The sequence below is a fragment of the Gadus chalcogrammus genome, chromosome 20, assembly GCF_026213295.1.
Source record: "Gadus chalcogrammus isolate NIFS_2021 chromosome 20, NIFS_Gcha_1.0, whole genome shotgun sequence".
In the NCBI taxonomy this organism is placed as follows: domain Eukaryota; kingdom Metazoa; phylum Chordata; class Actinopteri; order Gadiformes; family Gadidae; genus Gadus; species Gadus chalcogrammus.
Genome location: NC_079431.1, coordinates 16,877,463 through 16,900,218, shown reverse-complemented (window position 1 = coordinate 16,900,218; position 22,756 = coordinate 16,877,463). Strand labels below are relative to the sequence as shown.

The 22,756-nt window shown below is 42.8% G+C and overlaps 1 protein-coding gene across 1 annotated transcript in view; it reads right to left on the bottom strand.

The window, feature by feature from the left end:
- The window catches only part of LOC130373629 (calcitonin gene-related peptide type 1 receptor-like), a 53,193-nt gene that overhangs the window by 22,209 nt on the left and 8,228 nt on the right, over window positions 1–22,756 (bottom strand). The window contains exons 2-4 of the mRNA XM_056580251.1: window positions 3,067–3,166; window positions 2,365–2,518; window positions 566–682 (exon numbers count right to left, since the gene is read on the bottom strand). Of these exons, the coding sequence (XP_056436226.1) occupies window positions 566–682; window positions 2,365–2,518; window positions 3,067–3,138 (343 nt within the window). The 5' untranslated portion in view covers window positions 3,139–3,166. The remainder of the gene's footprint in view (window positions 1–565; window positions 683–2,364; window positions 2,519–3,066; window positions 3,167–22,756) is intronic.

Sequence of the window (22,756 nt, the reverse complement as noted above, 5' to 3'; positions counted from 1 at the left end):
CCTTTTCCACCGACAGTACCAGCTCAACTCGCCTTTATCCGGCCCGCCTTTTTTTGCATTTCGAATACCAAAATTAGGTACCTGGTACATGTTGAAGAGGTACGTTTTAGATGGAAACACGACGTGCCTGGAACCAAACCAAGTCATGCCACGCTAAGTCGTGGCGGGTTCAGCTCGTACTGTCAGTGGAAAAGGGGCATAACTTGCAATCAAATAAAAACGATCAGACCCATTATTAGATCAATCACAAGTCCGCTTCAAAGCGGCACCAGGGATCTGAAACTTAGCGTGCTGACCCATTAGCCACGCTAGCATTAGCATAGCAGTTTACTCACAGAATATTGCAGGCTCTTTTTCTTCAGAAAATGCTCAGAGTCGACATGCTAGCTATTTTTCTGATTATTCCGTGTCATTTTGATTGATTACCTGCAACCTTACAGTGTTGCAGTTATTAAAACCAAACCAATTGCAAAGATTTCACATATATCACAGTGACTTTCTCATTCAGCTAGTGTAGCATGCCAACAATGTGCTCATGGTTAATCCAATAGCCACAAGATCTCACCTGAAGTATCAAAGTCCTCGTGAGAGTTGGGGCAGTTCTGCTCTGAGATAATGCCTGCTTTTGTTTCCTCCCAACAGAGCCACCCGTCCCAAGTGCGGTTACACATGGACTTGGAACCTGGGGGGCAGCAATACCAGAGAAGTGACGAAACAACCAAAATGGTAAATGTAATCATTTCCTCAGACTCATTCATCTCTCAAGGAGATGGATGGCAAAAAAGCATAATACATGTTTGTGAAGGAGATTGCATGAACTTTCGAAAGATGTATTCAGAGTTTTGCCGACCGGATATTGTCAAAGTTTCGTCGTTGGTCTCCATTCTCTCAATCCACCATTCGCAACACTTCCCCATAGAAATTTCCGTCGCTCTGACTACGTCACCTTCTACGTTGCTCTGATTAGCGCTATCCTATTGCGTGCAGAGGGAACTTGAAAGACAACCGTTTATCCCGCCCACACTGCCACCGTACGAGACCAGACCCAATATCTTTCCGATATGGGTCTGGCTTGCCAGGCTAATGTGCATATGAATTAAGGTATGTAACCCAGTTGAAATTCGGGTTGTGGTTATTCAAAAGAATAAACACTATTATATAAGAGTTTATTATTTTTCACACTGTTTTGTCGATGTTTGTCTAATGTTGAACACTTTGTAAATGTTGTTGTATCCTTTGCTTAATTCAAATGTAATATGGCCATCCAGCCAGGAAGGGGCGCGATGAGTTTTTTTGCAGGAGAGACGTGCTGGAAAAAGAAGGGGAAAAAAAAGCGATCGTTGGGGAGGGGGGTGAAGTTTTAATGAGGGGGTGAAAGATTGTTGGATGACATGTCCGCAACACAAGATTGAAGACAAAGTTCAACACGAACTTGAAAACTTGAAAGCTCCGCCGGAACCGGTTCACATACGACCCAGTCAGTTAATTGACAGAAGTCGCTGAACAGTGGCCTGCTAACTAACGCAGCTAGCAACGCTACTGCCACGGGGTTTCCGAGGGACCGCCGCACGAGATAGTGGGTGTGACCACGCGGGTTGGCTGACCTGGCTCAGGCGAAGGGAATCAAGTGACAAGCAGTGAGGAGCGCCTGTGTCCTTTCCACGGACTTCCACAGACTTCCTCAGTACTCTCACAGACTTCCACAGACTTTCCCAGTACTCTCACGGACTTCCACGGACCTTCAAGGACGCCCATCGCGTTTCACCTGGACGTGTGAGTAGCCGACCGAGCTCTCTTTGGCTCGGAGGAGCGAAGAGGACTATTCATCTACAGGCCTGCAATGGGGTTTTCTTTTGTAAAGGATTGTTTTATTTTGTTTATTTTATGTGCCGGCTTAGTTAGTAATGTTAATTACTTGTAGCCTGTATAGGACGTGCGATATGGGATCTGTGACATGCACTTATATTGTTCTCAAATAAGTAAACGTTTTAACTACTTACCTTTTTGTTGGTTGGCTTACTAAATACGTGTAGTGTGGATATTGTGCGTGTTTAGTGGTTAATATTTAATAAGGGTGCTGGTGTTATATGGTTAGCATAATATGGGAAATCAAAACTAATAATTTAAGATTGATTGAAGAACCTAGGGCCCAGCCCTCTTTATTATAGGGGTAAAAGGGCTACATGTATAACTTATGTTTCTCACAAAAGCAAGCACACTTCCACCAAAAAAAGTAATTTTGCGGAAGCATTATGTTATGCTATTATATATCATGCTATCATGTTATGCTATGTCATGTGCTATTATATGTTGTACTTTGCCATGTTATTCTATATCTCATGCCATGCTATGCTAACTTTTTACCTTTGACTTTGGTGTTGTTGTCCTTCATAATTGTTTGATAGCACTCAAACTGTGCAGTGGTTATCATGTTGTTGCCGCTCCCCATTTTAGGCTTCCCTTGGGTGGTTTGTTGCTGCTGGGTCTCATTCACCTCCAGACTCCCCTTCACAAAAACCTGCAGCCATGGCAGACCAATGACGTCAACCTGGGATTAACATTTACCCACTTACTTTTCCCATTAAGCAGACCTTGAATAGGGCAGTTCTGCTAACCCTGACTCCTTATGTTCTCCTAGAGTTAGTCAGTAATATTAATTAAAATAATGGTGAATCTTGATTATACTTCAATAAGAAAAGTCTCATAATCAATAACCATTCCACTGCACAACACGCCCTTAATATCCGTTCCATTATGTAAGATTGGCTGGAATCTAAGATTTATCTGAATTCTTTGACTATATATTATCTTGGAAAAAACTTTTTTTACCATCTTCTATTTCCCCTGTAATTCCACAAAAAAAACAGGATGGAAAGAGTATCCTAATTTAGCCCACTGGGAGGGGCCTTCACACACTGATTTACATACAATCTAGATACAAATATGACCCTTGCTCAATGAGAGAGAAAACAACACTGGCTAGATGTGTCCACTCCAGGTTGGTTATTAATATCACTGCATGTTTTAATTAACACTATACAGTTTCGCATTGCAAATGTAGCTCACCTCACTCGGCATGCAGAGGACAAGGGCCAGGATCCAACACCATCCAAAAACATTCATCTTCCAATTGGTCATGACCGAGTTGGCCAATCGGTTTAGCAATCTATAAAGAAATAGAAAAAGGAATGACCGTCAATAACATAATATTCAAATAATCATTTTAAGGACTAAGGGACCCTTTTCAATATAATGTTATTCCAGTATCCAAATTATGATGATGATGATGATGATGATGATGATGATGATGACGATGATGATGGCTTCTTCAGGGAATCAAAGAGACAAATCCTAAAGTACTTGCTAGTGTTTTGTACTGATAAAAGCACAGCAGCCTAGGAGGGCAATTATTTGAGGGGCACAAAGGCCACACGCCAGGGCATAAAAAAAAACGTGATTTAGATTTTCACTCAAACAGACATTTCTAAAGGCATTTTAATAAACACTTCTAAACACTTCTAAACATTTCTAAACAAATCACACACACACACACACACACACACACACACACACACACACACACACTTACAGTTTTTTTTAATTGCTTGAACACTATAGACACATGCTTAGACCAAAGCAACACAACTTGAAGTTTTTGTTTCTGTACCTTAAACACATGTAACCATTCCTTAAACAAAAGCGCTGCTTTGCACTTTGGTTGCAATTGTGCAACACACTTGCTCCTTTCTGCAACACACGTGCTCCTGCACACTACACACTATTTCATACATAAGACACTTAATTCAAAAATGACGTCGCATTGTACCATTGCTAAAACACATTCAAAATCCTAAACACATTGGTTAATTGAGAATACTTACTTACACACCTGAAAACACTTTCTTCCAAAACTGAACACCAATCAGCCACATACAAAAAGGCCTCAGTTAAGCCAGTTTGAGAACTTTGCAAGCATGGATGCAGCAAGAGCAAGAGGCAGAGGTAGAGGAGGAAGAGGAGGACAGAGCATAGAGGAGGACGTGGTGGAAGAGGCCGTGCACGGTAACTTATTTCCGATGATATAAGAGCAACTTTGGTGAACCATGTCATAAACATGGCCTGACTAGGAGGAAGCTGGCAGAGAGTCCACCCTCATCTAAGCCGTTTCACAGTTTCATCCCTAATGCGGGACATTCCGACTGGAAAACAGGTATGTCTTCAACTCTCTATTTTCTTCTCTACTCAGACTGTATCTAGAGTATTTGCAGTACTGTACCATATGTATCACATGTACTGTATTGCAGGGTGGCTAATGCTCCTTTTTGAACGAAAGTGGTAGTTTTGTGATAACCTAAATTGAGATGTTTCAGTACTTTCTATGGTATATACAGTAAAGTACAGTATATATAGTACTGTAAAAAAGAAGCAAACCAATACAGTAACATTTCGTGGTTGCTTTTTTTCTATAGAATGACTAGAAGACCTTCTGGGGGCGGACGCCAACGCCTGTTCACCCTACAGCAGGAACTTGCCATGGTGGACCTGGTCAGAGCAAACAATGCAATCCGTCTCAGCCAGCTAAAGGAACAAATCCTTGCAGATAGAGAAGTCTTCAATAACATAGAGCGAGTGAGCATTGCCACTATCAGACGCATCTTGGTAAAGCACCAAATTACTATGAAGCAATTGTACAGGGTCCCATTTGAGAGAAAGAGTGTCAGGGTCAAAGGACTTCGACGTGAATATGTACAGGTAAGTGTTACAGTCCTTTACATTTACAATACAGTATTGGTGTCATCCATTACAGCTGAATATGTGCCATTGTATCAGTACCACATAGATACATTCAGAGAGGTACCAGGTACCTGTTCGATGGGGTGGGGTTCTGTATGGGTAGTACTGTAGTTGAGTGTTTTGGGTAATGCCATCTAAAATATGTATTGCATGTATTTGTTTGGTTACAGCGCATCTTGGAGATGGATGGAGCTGCACAGCCTTCAAGGGCTACTGCACCATCAAACCAAACTAGGTCCCTTCAATACTGAACACATAATAACATTTCTGGATGCACTTCACGATGCAGCTGTACAGGACAGACCAGAGCAGCCCAGGTTTGTTGTTGTCTCTCTCCCTCTCTCTCTCTCTCTCTCTCTCCTCAAGTTTACACACAAATGACAAATTGTGAGATTTTTTTTCCATCATTCAAATACCTTAGTACTGTATTGAAATGGTCCCCCAGAGTTCTCCTATTAATTGTTTACAGGCTACCCACATACTCTGCAAATTTTTTCGATGACGTCAATTTTAATACTGTTGATTTGAATGACAAGTGTGCAAAAAAACGTTTTACCATTTTGGACACATTTGAACTGTCCCAACATGTGAAAGAGGCTACTCATTGCAAGGGGCACACTCAAGACCTGGTTATCACAAAGGGCCTCAATGTTTCTGATCTCTCTGTGACTGATCCTTCCTTGTCTGACCACTTTTGTGTTTTCTTTAACATATATTTTATTCCCGACATACAGACAAAATCAAATACTGTCAAAAAACGGTATATCAATGAAGATTCTAATGTACTTTTTAAAAAGGCCATCTCCTTTCTACCACCTCTCACCCCATGTTCTGCTGATGATCTTGTAGAAAACTCAAGTCATAGATGTCATTGCACCTTATAAGGTTAAATAGATTTCTGGAAAGCAAAAGGCACCCTGGAGAAAAGCTGCATCTGTAACAGCACAGAAAAAAGAATGCAGGAAGGTTGAACGCATCTGGCATGAAACAAAACTTCATATTCACCATGATATCTATAAAGAGCCTCCTTGCCTACAATTTAGACTTAAAAAGTGCTAGAGAAACATTTTTCTCCAATATAATTAAAACCAATACCAATAATGCAAAAACCTATTTGCACTGTTGACAGTCTGACCAACCCCCCAACACAAATTCCACCTGATCTCCATTCCACCCAGAAATGCAATGAGTTTGCAGATTTTTATACTGATAAAATTGAAGGCATCAGACACGCCATGGTGATGGCGCTCCCCTGAGTGCGACGTCGCGGAGCTCCCCATAGTCAAGTTGCGTCTTTTATGTTTTTCTCGCTTTTTAGTGCCGACTATGGCAATCAAACAGTTCCTAAACATCACATACGACCGGGCGAACTTACTGATACTGAGAGAGCGCAGTAGTTCTGGCCTGTTCGACACGAGTAGGTTGAGCGATTACCCGGAGCTACTCATCGCATCGCCATGCCAACCACCGGTAGGCAGCTCTCCTACCCACAACGGCCCAAAGCGGAGACACGGTAGACGGGGAGGAGTGCAGCTAAGGCTCGGGCGTTTGGCCAGCCGAGGGAGGCTAACTCTCCCGATCATACTGTTTGCGAGCGTGCAGTCTTTGGAAAACAAAATGGATGAGCTTCATGTAAGGATATCTACGCAGAAGGACATCCAGGATTGCACCTTGTTGTGTTTCTGCAAGACATGGCTGGGGGAAAAGTCACCTGACGAGGCCATAACACTCGACGGATATAGGGTCTTCAGGGGGGACCGGAGCGCTAGGGATAGCAGTAAAATCCGGGGAGGTGGAACGGCCATCTATGTCGAACAATCCTGGTGCACGGACTGCAGGATTATTTCCAAATCCTGTTCGGAAAACGTAGAACATCTGACGGTATGGCCGTTTTATTTACCCAGAGAACTGCAATGCATAATTGTGTGCGCTGTGTACATCCCCCCCTCTGCCAAGGAGGAGGCTGCACTTAAAGAACTGCACGGCTCGATCAGTGAGCATGACAACTCTTACCCTGATGCTGCTTTCATCATTCTGGGAGACTTCAACCACTGTAACCTCTATAACTGTAACTGTACAAATCTGTGACTTTCCCCACCAGAGGAAACAAAAGACTGGATCAATGCTATAGCAGCATTGAAAATGCTTTTTTCGCTGCACCTTTACCACATTTCGGCAAACCTGACCACCTAGCAATAATACTAAGGCCTGCATACATCAAAAGGCTCAAGGCGAGACCAGTCACAATTAAAACTGTTAACACCTGGACTGACTGGAGTGCACAGGCGAGCCTGCAGGGCTGCCTGGCGGCCACAGACTGGAACATCTTCAGAGATGCCACAGACAACATCCACGACTACACAGAGACTGTGAGCGACTACATCAGCTGGATCACGTCTATATGTGCCCCCCCAAGATCTGTGCGTGTGTTCCCTAACCAAAAACCTTGGTTTAATGGGGGCATAAAACAAAACATCTGAATTACACGGGAGGCCTTCAAGTCAGGAGATCAAGAGGAATATAAGAGAGCCCGGTATGAGCTTGAGAGGTCCATCACAGCTGCAAAAAGGGCCCACTCCCAAAAGCTTGAAAGCCTCTACCTGAACAACAACACGCGCAGCATGTAGAGGGGAATCCAGGCAGCTACAAATTACAGGACATGACGACCCTAGACACCCGAGATGCCACCCTCCCAGACAGCCCTAACAACTTTTATGCCAGGTTCGACAGTCTGAACACAGACACTCCCTCAAAAGCCCCCTGTGGCTCCATAGACACTGCCTTCCAGGTTACACACACACAGGTTCTGAGGGCTCTGAAGCAGGTGAACCCCCATAAGGCTATGGGACCAGACGGCGTTCATCCAAGAGCCTTGAAGGCCTGTGGGGAAAAACTAGTGGGTGTGTATGCTGACATTTTCAATCTGTCCCTATCCCAGGCAGTAGTCCCCCGAGTATTTAAATCATCCATAATCATACCGGTTCCAAAAAAGCCAAATTCATCCAAGCTGAATGACTTCAGGCCGGTGGCGCTAATTTGAGCCCCCATGAAGTGCCTAGAGAAGCTGGTTCTCTTACCCACATAAACGACACAGTATCGGACACTGTCGACCCATCCCAGTTTGCCCCAACTGATCAGTGGATGATGCGGTGGCCATAGCCCTACATCACACTTTACAACACCTGGACAACAGCAGAACATATGTCAGAATGCTTTTCCTGGACTATAGCTCTGCCTTCAATACGATCAGCCCGGGTAAGCTGATTGGTAAACTGACCTCGGTGTCCTGACTCCCATCTGTATCTGGATCCTAGATTTCCTGATTAAAAGATCACAGGTGGTGAGAGTGGGGAGGCGGGTGTCTGCTGAGCTCATAGTCAGCACAGGTTCACCACAGGGCTGCTGCCTCAGTCCCAAACTCTTCACCTTGTACACACATGATTGTGCCTCCACACAAGATAACACCATTGTCATCAAATACGCTGATGACACCACCATCCTGGGCCTCATCAAGGGGGATGACGAGTCAGGCTACAGGAGTGTGATAGAGGAGATTCTCGTCTATGGAGAGGAGAATGACCTCATCCTCAATGTAGCCAAAATTAGAGAGGTAATAGCAGACTTCAGGAGGAGTCCTGCCCCCCTACAGCCTCTTACCATCCAAGGGACTGAGGTGGAGAGGGCGGACAGCCACCGATTCCTGGGACTGCAGGTGATGTCTGACCTGAGCTGGTCTCTAAACACTGCTGCCACAGTTAAAAAAGCCCAGCAGCAGCTGTATTTCATCAGACTGCTTAGGAAATCGGGACTAAACCAGCGTCCTCTCACCCTGGCCTACAGTGGACTTGTAGAGAGCATTCTCACTTCAGGTATCACTGTCTGGTACAGGAATACCACACAGGCAGAGAGGAGGTCACTCCAAAGGGTCATAAAGACTGCAGAAAGGATTACTGGGACCACACTTCCCTCCATGGACTTTATTTACAGTCAGCACTGTCAGAAAAGGGCAGTGAGAATCATTAGAGACTCCCTATTGACACAGTGGAACGGACAGTGTCATCACACACACAACAAGATTCTTCAACAGCTTCTTCCTTGCCACAGTGCGACTGATGGCATTAACAGAGAACATCTGAAGAAAATGTGCAATATCACTGACCACCCTACCCCCGCTGCCTACGTGCAATAACGCTGCTACATGTCGTTATACAGTATGGTTGCACTGCTGAATTCAATTTAATTTAATACACTGGAAAAAGTCTTTCATTTAACCAATTAAAAAAATGTAGGGTAATGGTTCACATCTATATTACATAACTTGAGCCAATGACAAATATATAGCTTGCCTCAAACAATATTTCCTATGTTCATAAAAACAAAATAATACAACTTGGCACCAAGTATAATTCTATTCTTTGAATGAAGTTAATACATTTAAATCGTATGTTAAATCCTAAACAAAAAAATATTGATTCACTCCAACAATTGTTTCTCATTTAAGAAATATCTATCAGAAATAATTTGTTTTATCCAATCAAAAAGATTAAAATTTAATCAAACAATTGTTTCTCATTTAAGTCATAATATGCATCCGATATAATTTGTTTTATCCAATTTAAAAGATAAAAATCGAATCAAACAATTGTTTCTCATTTAAGAAATATCTATCAGAAATAATTGGTTTTATCCAATCAAAAAGATTAAAATTTAATCAAACAATTGTTTCTCATTTAAACATGAACATTTTTAAACATAACATATTTTTGTATACACACTGGAAAAAGGGATTTATGCCGCACTTCATCTGATTATTATTTTGTAATTCAATTCAAATAAACATTTTTTGTTTTATTTTTAAAATACTTTTTTTACTTCAAAATACTGTGAAATATAGATATTTTTAGTTAGGAGTTCAATTAAGAAATATCTATTTTGACAAATGTAAAATGTCAAGGTTACGTACAAGCCTGCGCATGCGCATTAAATACAAAGACGCTTACGACTACTGGACCAAACCGCAGTGTTGCCAACTTAGCGATTTTGTCGCTATATTTAGCTACTTTTCAGACCCCTTTGGCGACTTTTTTTTGAAACAGCGACAAGCGACAAATCTAGCTTCTTTTTCAGCTGCTATTGGTGACTTTTGGCGACTTTTTGAGGTGAAAGCACTACGCTTGACCAGAGTTACGATGACCCACTGGCGGCAGTAGCTCAGGTGGTATAGCGGGTTGGCTGGTAATCTGAAGGTTGTTGGTTCAATCCCCGGCTTCACCAAGCAGTGTATCGAGGTGTCTTTGGCAAAGCACCTAACCCTGACTGATGTCGCGATGTGATGTCGAATCCAGACAGAAGCGCCTCAAGGCCATGAAGCGGCGAGAGCCGAGCGGGAAAAAATGATGATGATGATGTATACAATAATGAGAAACAATTGTTTGATTAAATTGTAATCTTTTTGATTGGATAAACCAAATTATTTCTGATAGATATTTCTTAAATGAGAACCAATTGTTGGAGTGAATCAATATTTTTTTGTTTAGGATTTAACATACGATTTAAATGTATTAACTTCATTCAAAGAATAGAATTATACTTGGTGCCAAGTTGTATTATTTTGTTTTTATGAACATAGGAAATATTGTTTGAGGCAAGCTATATATTTGTCATTGGCTCAAGTTATGTAATATAGATGTGAACCATTACCCATATTTTTTTTACTTGGTTCAACAGAAGACTTTTTCCAGTGCAATATATATTAACCATCTAAATGGCAGAGTTAGGCCTACTCCCGACCTCCCTCCAGACACAGACAGGCTGTGCTAGCTCACAGAACCAGTGAGTCATCGTCACTCTGGTCCAGGCTCTCAACTGCAGGTTCAGCTGTACACTGGAAAAAGCCTTCTGTTGAACCAATTAAAAAAAACAAGGGTAATGGTTCACATCTATATTACATAACTTGAGCCAATGACAAATATATAGCTTGCCTCAAACAATATTTCCTATGTTCATAAAAACAAAATAATACACCTTGGCTCCAAGTATAATTCTATTCTTTGAATGAAGTTAATACATTTAAATCGTATGTTAAATCCTAAACAAAAAAATATTGATTCACTCCAACAATTGTTTCTCATTTAAGAAATATCTATCAGAAATAATTTGTTTTATCCAATCAAAAAGATTACAATTTAATCAAACAATTGTTTCTCATTTAAACATGAAAATTTTTTTGTATACATCATCATCATCATATTTTCCCGCTCGGCGCTCGCCGCTTCATGGCGCTTCTTCTGGAGAGTTGGAAATCTCTGTTCCAGCATCAGCAGTGTCAAAGACACCTCGATACTCTGCTTAGTGAAGCCGAGGATCGAACCAACAACCTTCAGGTTACCAGCAAACCCGCTCTACCACCTGAGCTACTGCCGCCACACAATATACAATATATATTAACAATCTAAATGGCAGAGTTAGACCTACTCCAGACCTCCCTCCAGACACAGACAGACTGTCCTAGCTCACAGAACCAGTGAGTCATCGTCACTCTGGTCAAGGCTAGTGCTTTCACCTCAAAAAGTCGCCAAAAGTCACCAATAGCAGCTGAAAAAGGAGCTAGATTTGTCGCTTGTCGCTGTTTTGAAAAAAAGTCGCCAAAGGGGTCTGAAAAGTAGCTAAATATAGCGACAAAATCGCTAAGTTGGCAACACTGCGGTTTGGTCCAGTAGTCGTAAGCGTCTTTGTATTTAATGCGCATGCGCAGGCTTGTACGTAACCTTGAAATTGTACATTTGTCTAAACAAATATTTCTAAATTGAGCTCCTAATCAAATATAACAGTGTTTTAGGAAGAAAACAAAAAATGTTTATTTGGATTGAATGACAAAATTATTAATCAGTTGAATACACAACCTTCAAATTTTACATTTGTCAAAATGGATATTTCTTAATTGAGCTCCTAATTAAAAATATCTATATTTCACAGTATTTTTAAATAAAAAGAAGTTATTTTAAAAATAAAACAAAAAATGTTTATTGACATTGAATTACAAAATAATAATCAGATGAAGTACGGCTTAAAAACCTTTTTCCGGTGTATGTATATATATTTTTAATCACTATCTACTGTGGAGCTCTCTGAAATGCAATGCACAACATGCAATTTGTCCTTTTTTATTATTACTATGTATTGTGCTGCTCTCTCTCTATGTTGGCATTTCATTTCTTGCTCATCTAAAATAATTTTCGATGGTCTGTGTCCCGGAATAATAAATATGAATGCATACGAAGTTCAAATGACAATGAATGACACGTTTATTTAGCATTACTTTGCGAATTAAACTTTGGAGAGAGTTGAGTATCAGTGATATCTATTACTCAATGCCAAGTTGATCCATCCACTGGCTTGGCATAAGTTACCAGAGCATTGTGCATGTGTTTTTCGGGTCTCTGCACCAATAAGCTCTACTTCCCTGGTAGCTCATCCACTGCTCTCTCTCTCTCTCTCTCTCTCTCTCTCTCTCTCTCTCTCTCTCTCTCTCTCTCTCTCTCTCTCTCTCTCTCTCTCTCGATATTGTACATGACCTCGGAAGCCCTGCACAAGAATTCCTATGTGTTTGGACTGTCTGGTTTATGCACAAATGACGAATAAAAGACTACCACCCTGTTCAGGCAAAAGTAACGTGGCGAGGATGGCAAGCTTTAATGTTATAGACTCTAAAACTCTTGTGGAAACTGTGACACAACTAAAGCCATCCACCTGTTGCCTTGATACTTTACCTACCAACCTCTTTAAGAATGTTTTCGACTGCATAGCAATAGACATATTGCTGATAGTTAACAACTCTCTCTAGTCAGGCAATTTCCCAAAAGCTTTGAAAACTGCAGTTATTAAACTCCTTTTAAAAAAGCTGAGCCTAGATGCCTCTATTATTAACAATTACAGAACAATATCAAATCTACCCTTCATAAGTAAAATCATTGAGAAAGTTTTCCTCCAGCAACTAAATCACTTCCTGGCATCAACTGGTTGCTATGACACCTTCCAATCAGGATTTCGACCCCTGCACAGTGCTAAGACCGCCCTTATTAAAGTTGTAAACGACATCCGCCTTAAACCAGACTCTGGCAAAACCTCAATACTAATGCCACTAGACCTCAGTGCTGCATTCAACACTGTAGACCACACAATACTTTTGGACAGGTTAGAAAACTGGGTGGGGCTTTCAGGCACAGTCTTAAATTGGTTCAGGTCCTACCTACAAAATAGGAACTACTTTGTTTCCATTGGCGACTTTGTATCAGAATCAACCAAATTACTATCGGCCCATAGATCTGCTGTGATTTAGCCTGTATCTGGGGGACGAGACAGACGAACAGCAAAACAACCATGAAAACCAACGTTTGGTAGCGAGTACGCTAACACCCCAGCAAGCAAGCAACCCTAACCCTAACCCTAACCCTAACCCCAAATATAAGACAGGCCGGAGCTGGCCACCACAGTAATAATGTCCTGGCTACGCCCCTGGTCTCGGATGATGTCTAGACGCTGTCCTGGCAGGGCTTAAAGGGGAACTATGCAACTTTGGCCACTTCTTCGCTGTTTTCCTGGTTTGCGCTCGCATTGAGCTTCCCCTACTGCTTCGGAGGAAATATTTTACAACACTGTCGTAACAACTCGTTGACGACCCTTCCCCATCCACTAGCCAGGTGCATTTGTTTTCAAAAAAGCGTTGAATGCGTGGAGCAATGTCTGGGGTAGATGATCATAAAGAGTAGACAAGATTATACATTTTGAAAGAGTGTATATGTTACAATAAATACATCCTTTTTCATAGTTGACGGGGAGATTTTATATCCTAGATTAGAATTGTTTTATCTTTGGTTGTTGAACAGAACGATCAGTGTAAGAGTGTTGGCCAACATAATACATAACGATAGCATGAACAATTTGCGCAGTGATAATACATTTATGTAGTTGCTCAAATACCTCACTTGTGTACGGAATTACAGGGAAATGGATTCAGAGATTGAAAAAATATGCTGTCGCTAGTCCCCGCAGGAGAGTTTTCATAGGCATATGCTGTGTTTGGAAGATTAGGGACACATTTATGTTTATGTGTAAATGCTTGCGAATAAACATTGTAAATAAATAATATTGTATATGGTTTCAAAATGTTTCCATTCTTTTAAATAACAGATGCTTGCACCACCTATCATTTGTTCAATAATACACACTTTGGTTCGAAAAATATTTATTTTTTGGATATTGAAAGAAATGCAAGTGACAGTTCTTCATGGTTTGTTTTTTGCCTTACGGCTAACGTGTAACATCTTCTTGAGGGTTCTCTGGATTTCCTCGTGACACTTGTACCCGCACAAGTTCGGATGTGGGTGGTGGCTGTACCGGGGCAGGCAGGCCAAGCCGTCTCGGGTCATCAAGCCTCAAGCCTCATAACAACGCTTGTTACTAAGAAAAAATACAAAGCAATCTTTTTACAAACATGTTTACAAGCGGGGAACCACACCAAATGTATAATGTGGCTATAGCTATAATGGAGGTTCACGTATCATAACAGTTCTTTTACCGACAAATATGTGCTAACTAGCAGCTCTCGTGCAGGGTACTGCATTATATGGCCAGCCGGACATATCCAAGATATGGTGCTACACACACGAAAATTGGAGGCTTAGAATAGCGGTCTAGTGATCTAAATAAACAAGAACCTGGATTCGAGGATTTAGCCTGTATCTGGGGGACGAGACAGACGAACAGCAAAACAACCATGAAAACCAACGTGTTTGGTAGCGAGTGCGCTAACACGCCAGCAAGCAAGCAAGCAAGCTAGAAACATACAGGGCTCACAACTAAACGGTCGAGCAAACAAGGGGTCAGCCACAATACAAAGAGGACAAAGTTCACGCAAGGGTACTTACAATTTCAAGAGCAATACGGCCAAGTAGGCATCCGTTCTGCAGTCTTCTTTTTCTCTCTGTTCACGCTATTCCTGAGAAGCTCGCCCAATGGTGTGGACTCTCTGTCGGTCCCTTTTCCCTTCTTCTGTTACTCAGTCATTGGGTTTCTCTGTCTCTTTTTAATCGGCTGCTCCATGATGAATGTAACAATCCCTTCACTACTTGTGTTTATATCGAGGCGGTTCCGTGTTTGTAGGTCTGTACTTTGCGAGACCCGAGACTCCTGCAAGAATGGGCGGCGGGAAACATGCATATTCCCTTTCTCCGCCTAGATGTGCTAGGGGAAGTCGAAACAGCGAACAATCGACCAATAAAGTCTTATAGAAACATCACAACAATGACTCTTGACCTGTTATAAGCCTAAAAAGTTGCTTAGTTCCCCTTAAGGGCGAGTGTCGCTGCGGTGTGTGCGCGTGCGTGTGTGTTCTTACCTGCGCGTGTGTTGATGGTGGAGCCTTTATGTTCAAAAAACGCTTACCTGGTCGAGTGTTGCTGCGTTGTGTGCGTGTGTGTTTGTGTTCTAAACTGCGCGTGTGTCGATGGCGGAGTCGTTATGTTTAAAAACATGACGTCTTACCTCTGCGAGTGTCGCTGCCTTTGTCTTGACGTGCAGTGTGTGCGCGTGTGTGTGTGCGTTTCCATGTATATTTGTGCGTGTATGTGCGTTGTGTGTATGCGGTGTGTATGCGCGTGCTTGCGGCATATGTATGCGTTTGCGCGTGCTGTGTGTGTGAGCTGCGGGCTGCTTGGCACATGGGCACATGACCAACTTGGGTAACTGGAGCGACAGGCCTGCTATTATAGTAGTAAGATAGCACTTTTCATACACGAGGCAGACTGAAAGTGCCTAACATAGAAACATTGTCATACAATAAACTAAAATAACAGATAGGTCGGAAAGGAAAGGAAATTCCCTATGCAAAAAAAGAGAATCCTTAGAGGCCCCCGGATTAACCTGTGCACACTGATTACTCAATGTTCAACAGGTGTGCAGCCTCATCCAGCCCCCGAGTCCAATCAGGCCCCGTTTACACAAATGGAATTCCCTTCGTATAAACGGGAAAGAAATTTCCTCGCGGTTTGGCCTCTCATTTACACGAAAACACAGTTTTTGTCACAGAAAACGATCATTTCTAAGAACTCCGGCCAAAGTGGAGATTTCTGAAAACGCCGGTTATGTGTTGTCGTGTCAACGGGGAGAAACAGGTTTTTAGGTTCTGAAGCGTCACATTAGGCGCCAGGAAATGCTTAACGTCATATGAGCGCCCTATGTTTACAGTTTGTTTGTTACAGGAAGACGCTCGTGTTATTCGTTGTTGTAGATTATGAGGATTCTGATTGGCTTGCATGGCTTTATCCTTCTCCCTACTAGAGTTTAGATTCTCTGCCCGAGCCCGAGCCCGACCCGACCCGACCCGGCCAATATTTCCCACCACTATCCTCGGGCCGGGCCTTTGATCGACGATTTTTTTATTTATTTTTATCATTGGTTTATTGGCCTAATCTGAGGAGAAATCTATGCCATAAACAGAAATATTATAGGCCTTTATTACACGGGTCTTCTCAGTGCCGTGGAACGCTCCGTTCACTTGCATGGGTAGTAGTCCGGTGACTTGTTAAGCCCAGCGTCTTCCATTGCTAAGCGACGTCACCGTCTTTGTGGACAAATTATTTCTCTGCTGATCAACACTAAGAATGCTGGTAACGAATAAATTGTGAAAAAGACACACAATGTGAAGTTATTTTCTTGTTTTGGCAAGTAGCCGTGTAATAAGCCGGATAATGTAAAGAACGTCGCCGGTCATTGTCGAAAATAAGCCCCTTCAGGGCGAAGCAAGACACCTTCGCTGCGCGTCGGTCGGTGTACTGTTCACCCTGTCGGGGCTTATTTTCCCGATAATGACCGGCGTTCTATACATTATCCCATACATATATATTTAGCAGAGTAGGCCTAGTAACAAATGTGTACAAAGTTACATATGTATTAAAAAAAAAAATCGGGTTGAAATCGGGCTCGGGCTCATAATTACAGTTAATGTGTCGGGTCGGGCCGGGCTTGGACAGAACGTGCACGGGCTCGGGCCGGGTCGGGCTTGATTTTCTGGGCCCGATCTAAGCTCTACTACACTGCCTCCCATAGGTTTGCCATAGTTATAATGGCGCTCGACGGCGTATTCATGCGTTTTGATGTAAACAACAACTTTTTTGAAAACGATGCTGTGTGCACAATGTTATTTTTGAAAACGGAGGGGGGGGAATATTTGTTTCTATAAATACCCATACCCTGCTACGTATAACGGCGTATTCATAATTACAGTTAATGTGTCGGGTCGGGCCGGGCTTGGACAGAACGTGCACGGGCTCGGGCCGGGTCGGGCTTGATTTTCTGGGCCCGATCTAAGCTCTACTACACTGCCTCCCATAGGTTTGGCATAGTTATAATGGCGCTCGACGGCGTATTCATGCATTTTGATGTAAACAACAACTTTTTTGAAAACGATGCTGTGTGCACAATGTTATTTTTGAAAACGGAGGGGGGGGAATATTTGTTTCTATAAATACCCTTACCCTGCTACGTATAAACGTGGCCTCAGTCTCGGCCAGGTGAGGAAGCTTGAACCAGCAATCATTTACCCTCACGTCACCAGTCCCAAACCAATTGAAGTAGTTCCCTTCTGGCATCTGTAGCTGTGTAACGCCGGGATTCCACCGCACGCGTTACGGCTGCGTTATGGCTGCGGCATGGAACGGCTGTGTCTCTGCCCTGCTTATGGCAAGCCATCCCCGCCAGAAAACGCCATCATTTAGTCGCGTATAACCTTCATTACGCCGTAAAAAACGCTGTAAAATGTAGAAAAACAGGGTATTTTACGCCTTCATAAGCAAAAAAGCGCCGCTTTTTACGCCGCAATTAAGCCTTTCAAGAGCGCGCGTAAAAAGCGCCGTTTTGAACATCAAACCACGCGTAAAATACGCTGCGTTTGTGCACATCACAACGACGTAAAATACGGCGTCTCTCTAGTATGCTAATAATCTCCGCCCTTCTTTTCTCTCAGCCAATGCATTTGAAGTGTTTGCGCCCATTCGCTGAACAAGACAAGCAGACCAAATCAGTTCAGCCCAGATCTGCTTTGAGGAGTTCTCCTCTCATTTGTTGTTAGTTGTAGCGTCATATAGATATATATTAGTAAATCCAGTCACAATATTGTGGTCACCGTGGCACAATCGATAAAGACGTTTGCTCTGTAGGCAAGAGGTTGTTGGATCTAATCTATTTATTGTCAGATGGTCACGCTTTTATGATCGCAATGCTTTTTAGTCCGCAAGCCAGACCTCCTGTGTTATAAGTTCCAAATTCAGTGCCTTTTTTGTCAACCAGCCAGATCATCTCGGTGTCTTGTAACACGCTTTATAAGTTAATTATATTGAAATTATTATAGCCATTGAGCCTTTATTTTCGTGCAGTTATCGTTACATCCTCTCTTGTTCAATCGATATAAATACACAGTGGAAAGGAGTGAGAGGGAGCCATAGAGAGAGACACTGATGAACTGGGGAGCCAAGTAGCCTAAAAAATTTCAGTTTTTCCCAAAACTCCTCTTAACATGAACGCGCGTGCACTGCTCTAACAACGTTAGAGAGGCTTGTAACAGTCTACTGACACGGTGCTTAAATGGGATCTGTAGGAGGGGGAGACACAGGAATGTTGTTGGATTCAACTATTTGTGCATGGCAGCAAAAAAATATCTCCCCATCAAGGCCAACAGCAGAGTAGCCTACAAAAAGAATAGACTAATATGAATGCTTCAAATATTAAAACACGATTGATTAGGCCTAGGCCGACATATGCTATATCAGTCCTAATCCTGAACGCACCGTGCGTACATTTTTCACGGCATTTTCCCCCAGACAGACAGACAGACACTTTATTTACCCCAAACTAACTTTCATAATCCAGCAGGTTACACAATACAAATAACTCTTACACAAATACAGCCAGCCTATACAGTAGGCTAATACAGCGACCACCTGAGCAAAAGGTACAATGTAAAAAGAAGATATAAGCTAAATTTAAAATACAGATGCTGTAGCCTACATAAAAATACAGATACCACATGAAATTTGAAAATAGGATACAATGTATAAATATGCAAAACTAGGATATAACTAGGCTATAATGAGAATACTTGGTTACAGCTGTGCAATGACTATCCTAAATTAAATTAGTTATATGGAAATTTTTGTTTATGGAATGATCCTGTCACTTTACTGCCACACATTGTGTGTGGCAGTAAAGTGATAGAATATAGGAGGTAGGAGAATCCGTGTATGGTTCGTTCTTTGAATATTCTGATTTAAAACAAAATCAGAAAAAACAATTAACCGGATTGTTTTTTGGTTTTTCTGATTTGGTTTTGAAACAAAAAAAAGGGCGAATGGAATAAACAAATGAACGGCATTTGATTTGTTTGTTTTGTGTGTTGGTTTTTTAAACCCGAAACAGAAAAACAAAAACAAAAATAGATACATGTATATTATAGGCTACATCAGCCAACCACCTAAACCAGCAATAGACTGTCTAATTATATTAAGCCTTAGTTATGGCCGCACTTGAACCTTATGGTGATTTTATTCGTGAACTATTTGACACTGGAAAGACACACGACGCGATCAGAGCCGCTCTAAAGCAATCTGGGCCCCGTTTCCTGATATCGATGGATCTTCGCTCGTAAGATGGTTCGAAAGAGGGAGCTTTCGAACCATCGATAATTTCTTTGGAGCGTTTCCCGAAACTCCTCTTAACGTGAACGCGCATTCGCTGCACTCAAGACGATCTTAGGATTGTACCTGTCCACTGACATGGTGCTGAAACGGGGTATGACGCAGGGGGAGACGCAGGAATGTCGGAGGAAAATGGGGTTCAAAAGGGTTAAAATATCTCCCCATCAAGGCCAACCGCAGAGTAGCCTACGAAAAGAATAGATTGCAATAATATGAATGCTAAAGATATTAAAACACAATTGATTAAGCCTAGGCCGACATATATAATAATAATAATAATAATAAATGAAATTTATATAGCGCTTAATATGGTACTCTAAGACGCTTTACATATTGGCCTATCAAAACTATGTAAAACAGACTAGGAGTAAAATAAAAACAGAGGTTAAACATGAAGAATAAGGTGGGAGTTAGGTGGGGAAGGCTAGTGTGAAAAGGTATGTTTTGAGGGCAGATTTGAAAGAAGAGAGGGTTGGAGAGACTTTGATGTGGGAGGGGAGTGAATTCCAAAGGGTGGGGGCAGCAACTGAGAAGGCCCGATCACCCCAAGTCCGTTGCTCAGTCCGTGGAACTTGTAGCAGGTTGGCAGAATTGGACCTGAGGAATCGGGATGGGGCGTGGTGATGGAGGAGGTCGGCAAGGTAGGGGGGGGCTAGGCTGTTGAGGGCCTTTTTAGGTGATGAGTAAGATTTTGTAGTTGATTCTGTGTTTAATTGGAAGCCAATGGAGTTCACGGAGGACAGGTGTGATGTGTTCTCTGGAGCGGGTTAGGGTTAGGGTTAGTTAGGGTCAGTGAGGAGGCGTGCAGCTGAGTTCTGGACATATATAAGTTTTTTGAGGACTTTGTTGGTGGTGCCGTAGAGAAGACCATTGCAGTAGTCAAGCCTGGATGAAATGAAAGCGTGGATGAGTGTCGCAGCAGCGGTAGTTGACAGGTTGGGGCGGAGGCGGGCGATGTTTCGGAGGTGGAAAAAGGCAGTTTTGGTAATATGGTTAACATGGGGGAGGAAGGAGAGAGTGGGGTCCAGGATAACTCCAAGGTTACGGATTTTGGTGGAGGGGGTGATGGTGGAGCCGTCAATGTTAAGGGTGAAGTTCAGAGTGGAGTGAGTGAGGGTGTCAGGACCAATGATGAGGATTTCGGATTTGTTGGAGTTGAGTTTGAGAATGCTGTTTTGCATCCAGGTCTTGATGTCAGTCAAACAGTTGGAGAGGGTTGAGAGGGTGGAAGGACTGATGGTTTTGGAGGGGAGGTAAAGCTGTGTGTCATCGGCGTAACAATGGAACCGGAGTCCATGGTGACGAAGGATCTGACCAAGAGGAAGCATGTACAGAATGAAGAGGAGTGGACCAAGCACAGAACCCTGGGGGACACCGTGGATGAGAGGAGTAGTGGCTGATTGACAGTTGTTGATGGCGATGAATTGATATCTGTCGGAGAGATAGGATCCAAGCCAGGAGAGGGCGGTGCCAGTGATGCCAAGGGTGGATTGGAGACGGGAGAGGAGAATGGAGTGATTGATCGTGTCAAAGGCAGCACTGAGGTCAAGGAGGATGAGGATATTTAGGGAGCCAGTGTCAGAGGATAGCAGAAGGTCATTGGTCACTTTGAGGAGGGCAGTCCTAATCCTGAGCGCACGATCGGGAGGTGGAAGTTGCGCTTTAGATGCCTTCACAAGTCCAGCGGAGGGCTCCAGTTTTCGCCGGCCAAGTCATGCGCTGGGATATGTGTGACAGCTATGTTGCACAACATTGCAGCTAAGGCTGGAGTAGCTTTCGTTGAACCGGAGGACATTGAGGACGATGACGACGAGGAAGATCGGGAGGACGGCCTCCCTCATAACTACGCGGCTGGTTTTCATGCACGTCGAAGAGTGATTGAGACTTTTTTTTAATCCTCCCACATGTCACTAAACATACCCGTCAACGTGACCAAACCCCACCATATCCCAGCCTTTTGCCTGCTCCTTTGCTTGTTTTTTATAAAACAATATAATATATTTTTTTATTATTATTTTTTTTTATTTATTTTTTTACATTATTTTATGCTACGTTTTATGAGTAGCCTATGTCAGTCTGCACAAATCCCCCCCACTTTCTCTCACACATTTTAAGTGCCCTGCCTGCTCAAACATTTCCTGGACTGTCTCTCCCAAACTAAGAACATAATGGCCCACATTAGGCTCAGACGCACGTGATACACCATTACCAATGTGTTATAATAAAACGCATCCAATACTAGGAATGTCCGCTGGCTACGCCACTGAGGCTATAGTAGGCTAATGAGGCTCTTAACGTCCTACGAGTACCCTGGAGCACTCGTTAGCTACTCGTGAGCGTTTTTAAGGCGTTCGTTGCCAAAGATGCTTTCGGGAAACGGTGTGAAAACTGTACGATGCTCTTACGACCCACTCTGCGATCCACTTAGGCTAAAGATGCTTTCGGGAAACGGGGCCCAGGATCCCCGAAGTGCTCCGTTATGACGGTGAGGAGGTTCTGTGTGGAGCACAACCTTCAAAGAAGAAATCTAGTTTCCGATTTAGTTTCAGATCGTCCACTCGCAGACTAAGTCGCCGGCTCCCATGGGAAACAATAAAGCTGGCCATTGTAGAATAAAAGAGACTTGATGGAACGTTTGAAACGTCTTTATATGTGTTTTTATTTTTTTCCTACAGAGAAAGCGTCTCTATCGATTGAGCCACGGCCACGGTGACCACTCTGTTGTAACTGGATTTACTAATATATATCTATATGACGCTACAACTAACAACAAATGAGAGGAGATCTCCTCAAAGCAGATCTGTGCTGGCTGAACTGATTTGGTCTGCTTGTCTTGTTCAACGATTGGGCGCAAACACTTCAAATGCATTGGCTGAGAGAAAAGAAGGGCGGAGATTATTAGCATAATAGAGAAACGCCGTATTTTACGCCGTTGTGATGTGCACAAACGCAGCGTATTTTACGCACGGTTTGATGTTCAAAGCGGCGCTTTTTACGCGCGTTCTTGAAAGGCTTAATTGCGACGTTTTTTTGCACATGACGGCGTAAAATACGCAGTTTTTCCACATTTTACGGCGTTTTTTACGGCGTAATGAAGGTGATACGCGACTAAATGATGGCTGTGGGGGGAGTATCGGCAGGTTGGGAGCGCACCGGATTGGCTGGACTGAGCGTTCGAAATAAAATGACTTTTCTGTTGGAAAAAGCAAACCTGG